The sequence below is a fragment of the Primulina tabacum genome, chromosome 3 (genome assembly GCF_025594145.1).
Source record: "Primulina tabacum isolate GXHZ01 chromosome 3, ASM2559414v2, whole genome shotgun sequence".
Taxonomy (NCBI): domain Eukaryota; kingdom Viridiplantae; phylum Streptophyta; class Magnoliopsida; order Lamiales; family Gesneriaceae; genus Primulina; species Primulina tabacum.
The window spans coordinates 12,117,393-12,122,713 of NC_134552.1; the positions used below are offsets into that span (position 1 = coordinate 12,117,393).

At 35.3% G+C, this 5,321-nt stretch overlaps 1 protein-coding gene across 1 annotated transcript; it reads left to right on the forward strand.

Moving 5' to 3' along the window:
• The first annotated feature begins 707 nt into the window (after positions 1–707).
• Positions 708–4,846, forward strand: LOC142540396 (uncharacterized). Its single transcript, XM_075646517.1, is given in 5 exon segments — positions 708–989; positions 992–1,402; positions 1,983–2,468; positions 2,944–3,456; positions 4,309–4,846. Coding segments are annotated over 5 exon segments (1,614 nt in total). The 5' UTR covers positions 708–869; the 3' UTR covers positions 4,393–4,846.
• The last annotated feature ends 475 nt before the right edge of the window (positions 4,847–5,321 follow it).

Here is a 5,321-nt window from a genome sequence, read left to right on the forward strand (position 1 = left end):
GAATCTCTGCAAACGGTTTTGTGGCCAAAAAAGTTATCTTCGAGAACATTGCTGGTGTAAAACAGTACATGCATATATCATATTTATTGACGTATTTCGTAATATTTTAATATCCAAAAAGAGCACATGCATATATCATACCATATTTGTGCATAGTTTTACTATTGATTTTGATTTAGAGAATTTATTCATTATATTTACCGCACTTCTGAATGGCAGTGGTTACGTGTTTCTCGTCATAAAAAATAATCATAACAGCGTTTATTGTACCAAATTATACAATCAATTTTCCAACAATGTATGCTAATTGAGCTGATTAATGATTATAATAGTTCATATGAAGAAAGTATCTTCATTTCAAAAGACCCACGACAAATTAAACCGATTGTAGCGATAATTTTTTATAAATAAAACTCGAATGAATCTAGTTCTTTACAATATTAATTTGAAAATAAATATTTATTATAAGAGTAGGTCTCTTGTGAGACGGTCTCACGAATTTTTATCTGTGAAACTGGGTCAACTCTACCGATATTCACAGTAAAAAATAATACTTTTAACATAAAAAATAATATTTTTTTTTTATAGATTACTCAAATTTTATTATACTAAAAAAAACAGATTTGTTTCCTTATAAACAGAGAAAGACAATGTCATCAAATATATATAATCCCGAATTTCACCCCAAAAACGTAATTTAGGAAGTCCCTATACCAATACGACGTCCTTTCAATGGATTGTGGCTTCATTTACGGTCATTTACACTTCACTGCAGGCTTCAAAAGAATCCAGTTCCGCTTCCGCCTTACCGACGCCGATCGTCGATTGCCGCTACTTATTACGGTATCTTGAGATCAAACATTATATCCATGGAAACCCAGCCAGAATCCGACACTCAGCCCAGCCAACCAGAAAACTCGAAGCCCGATCAGGAAGCATTAGAAGGAATCGAAGAAGAAGAAGAAGAAGAAGAAGAAGAAGAAGAAGGTTGGAACAGGATGATGAAGACGAAGAAGATGGAGTAGAACTCGAGTCCTTCTCTACCGAGGACCGAGTTAGAAGGGACCGAGTCAAAATGGAGTCCCTCTTCAGACGTCTCTCCACTGAGCGAATCCCGGGTCGGGTCCATGACGTCATCATCAAGGGGAACGACAAGACGAAGGATTCTTTGATTGAGTCCGAGGTCGCGGAACTTTTCAGGAAAGCTAACACCGTTCAACAGCTGTTGCGTGCCGCCGGTGTTGCCAACGCTCGGCTCCAGCGCCTTGATATATTCGAATCTGTTAATATTACTCTCGACGCAGGGCCGCCAGAACTCCCCGGAACTGTGAATGTGATTGTTGAAGTTGCTGAGGCTAAGAACCCACTCACAGGAGAGTTAGGAATTTTTACCAAACCAGAGGTAGCGTTCTTTAAGCAGTGTTTATTCTGAGATCCTTTCATTTTTGGGTTTAATTTTTGAATTCAATTGCAGCTTGGGATACTGAAAATTGGATTGAGGCTGATAATTTTTAGGTTATTGGTTGCTAGATTGGTGTTTTTCTTTAACTTGACTTGATAGAGTTGTCACATGGAATTTTGTAGTGGAAATGAGGTTGAATTGTTTGTAATGTGCTAATTACATAGAAGTTGTTTTTTGAGTTGTTAGTTGTTGGACAAAATACACCATGTGATTGAAATGTACAGTGTAGCAAGACCATTTCTCTATAAATACCACCCTTGCGATTACTACTGTTAATGTGGAATTCTTTGGCCTGATTGATGAAATGCAGAACTTTTTATTGTATGAAAGATTAGGCGATGCTCAATGGACTCTCTTTAACGAAACCTTTATTTGATACTGTGACTCTGTGTTTTTCTTCTCGGGGAGAATTTGACTCAATGCTTGTTTAAACTTTCACGTATGGAATTTTCGAGGTTTTACTTATCATTTTTCTGATGTTATTATTCTTTTTTCTAATTTTTTTACGGTGCTGTTGTAGGCAAGATCTTGGTCTCTAGAAGGATCGCTGAAACTAAAAAATTTATTTGGTTATGGAGATATTTGGGATGGTTCAGTGGTTTATGGCTGGGGTCAATCATCAGAGATTAGTACCGGTGTATCCCTGCCTAAATTCAAAGCGTGGTCTACGCCTTTGACAGCAAGAATATCTCTGCTTTCTCAAGATTGGTTGAAGTTTTCTTCTTATAAAGAGCAAGCTCTTGGCATCTCACTTGGGTTATTATCAACTGGAAACCATGATGTATCATACAATCTCTATTGGCGTACCTTAACTGATCCATCCCAAAAGTCATCACACACAGTGAGGAGACAGCTTGGACATAGTTTGCTCTCCTCTTTAAAATATACATTTAAATATGATAAGAGAGATTCTCAGATGAGGCCAACTCAAGGACATGCATTTGTTTCTACTACTCAAATCGGTGGTCTTTTTCCAGATACACGGAGCTTACGCTTTATTCGACAGGTTGTACAAGTACACCTTGCAGTTTTCTTTCTTTTACCTGCATTTTTCTTTTGTTTTTTTGTCATCTATTTATTAGACTCACAAATTTGTTTATGTTTATTGAACTATTATAGCTTCACTTAATCTATTCAAACGTCACTCCTCCATCTTTTCCAGAAAATATGTGTTTTATTTCATGTATTACAAAAACAAGTGCAGAACTTGATTATTAATAAGATGTTTCAAACTGATAAATGCTTCTTTTTTCCCTTTTGTGTGTATTTATTTATTTTATGATTCATATATCTATGAATGTATCCAAATGTTATGTATCCTTTAAAGTACTTTATTGAAATTCTATGCAAGTTTGTTTTTTTTTTTTTTGCGAGATATGGGATTGTCTTATCATTTGACAACCTGTGGTTGCCATATACAATTCACCTGACAAGTTGTTTTGATCATTGCTGTATTTTAACGATTTGTTATTTCTGGATAGGAGTTTGATCTTCGTTATGCTGTCCCCTTTGGATTCTATCGAGCTGCACTGAATTTTGGAGTTTCGGGTGGTGTTGTATTTCCATGGGGAAGCGGATTCTTTAACTCTCCTTCATGTTTACCTGATAGGTTCTCTATGGGAGGTAATACATCTCCAGTTTGCTCCTTGAGTGGTCCAATATCTGTTTTGGGTTTCAAAGCAAGGGGATTGGGTTCGGCTGAACCTAGACGACTGGTTAGAGAAAGTTCCAGTGATCAAACTTCGGATGATTCTGGAATGGATTATATTGGCGGAGATCTTGCTCTCACTGCTTTTGCTGACTTCTCTTTTGATCTACCCTTGCGGGTTCTTAGGGATGCTGGTATCCACGGGCATGCGTTCGCTTGCACTGGCAGCCTAAGCAAATTAACTGAGAATGCATTTCGGCAATTATCTTTCCAGAAACTTCAAGATTCTTTCCGAAGCTCAGCTGGATTTGGAATCATTGTACCCACCAAGCTATTTCGCATGGAGGTGAGTTTTTTTTTTTTAAATGATTTATATAAATCCTGTTATTTATCGGCACAACTCTCGAAGTTATTTTCCCCTTTCAAGGATTTTTCAATACATTTAAAATCATTCGTTCTCATTTCATGCTTATGACCTAATACCTATACAAATGTTCTAACAAAACAAAGCAATGATATTAAATTCTGTTTTTCTCCAAGTAAATTTCTATTATTCATACCAGTCTAATAAAAGTTGATACTCCAGATTTAAAAGGTTGTGGTGTTTGATTGGTCTGTTGAGTGGAGAAATATATTATTTGGTTACAAAATTTGAAAGTTTGCTTTGTTTTATTTTTTTTCAAAAAACATAAAACCTCGATATATTTAATATTTCAAAGGGCTCACTTGGTTCGAAAAGATAGGATTATTAAATGATTATGAAAAGTGTGATAAAAAATGATAGATAGGGAAATATAATATGTGGTGACAAAATAATATTATGTTTGGTATGAATTTTGTGGATGTGACACAAGGTGAGGACATGGGTTTATATCCCCAAGTTTAGTACAACCTAATCATATATATGGGTGATTCATGGGATTTGTTAAAAAATATGCCAAACAAGAGATTAACCCCAATCCCACATTATCACCCATAACAAACAAGGCCTAAATGATATTCCAAAGTATAGTGCTATATTTTTTTCATAATTTTTTAGATGAAAAACCGACAAAGCGGCACCAAATTCCTTTTTATTAGATACAACAATACAATTCTAAAGGGGGAAATTTCTCGCAGATGAATACTTCTCTCTCTTTTTCATTTGTTTATTTGTTCCGAGCCAAAGGATATGCTCATAATGTGGCATGATCATCAGGTTAACTACTGCTACATATTGAAACAACACGAGCATGATCGCGGGAGGACTGGCATACAATTTAGCTTCTCATCTTCACTATAATCTGACCGTAGCATCTGCTCCATTCTTGTATTGGCGGCTTCGAATTTGACCTTGCAATATTTTTCTTGAGATGGATTCTGTGAAAATTATCTTTTTCTATATTGTCTTCAATCCAATATAGACCGACAGCTCCAGATTTGCAATTTTAGGAATCTGGACAATTTTTGGAAGCAGGTCTACACAAAAAAAAAAAAAGGTTCAATGCACTATATAAGCATACTCTTGGTTTATGGTTAGTTCAGGTTGATTGACTCGCAACATCTTTCAGGAAGATATAATCTGTCTTTATTTTCTGATAAACGGCATGCTGTTAGCTCAAAGCGAAATTCCAGATGCTATTCATTCTCATTTCTTCATAAAACGATGTTCTTGTCTGTTTACTTGTTTCTATAAATATCTTGTATGATGAATAATGAGCCGATGACTCTTACCGAACTGTTCTTTTGCATTCATACGCTGTGATATTCTCTCGGTTTTTTACCATTCACGAGTTTTTATAAAGCTTTCATTGAGTGACTACTCAGCACAGCTTGGTGTAGCGTGGATAGAAACCTGCTGCAGTTGTCTTAAAATCATGATTATCAAGCGCAAGTTTGTTGTTTTGGAAAGTGATGTGGGGTGTTATACTTCATATTCGACCCGACCGGTTTTGACAGTTAAAACAGTTTTTAGGGTGTTTCCACTGATTATATAATCGTGAAATCGAGTCAGATGATTTTTGTTTATTTTTAAAAAGTAAATTGGTTTGGAATTTCCAAGTCTTTCACGACAATCATATTTATGCATGGAACCATTAATTTCGTAACATTTTTATAAGAATAAATGTGAGGATGTAGTTGTAGTACCCATATTACATATGAGTACAAAATTGATGTTTAAATATATTTACAATGAGATACAATAATGGAATTTTGATTTAGTAATTTTTA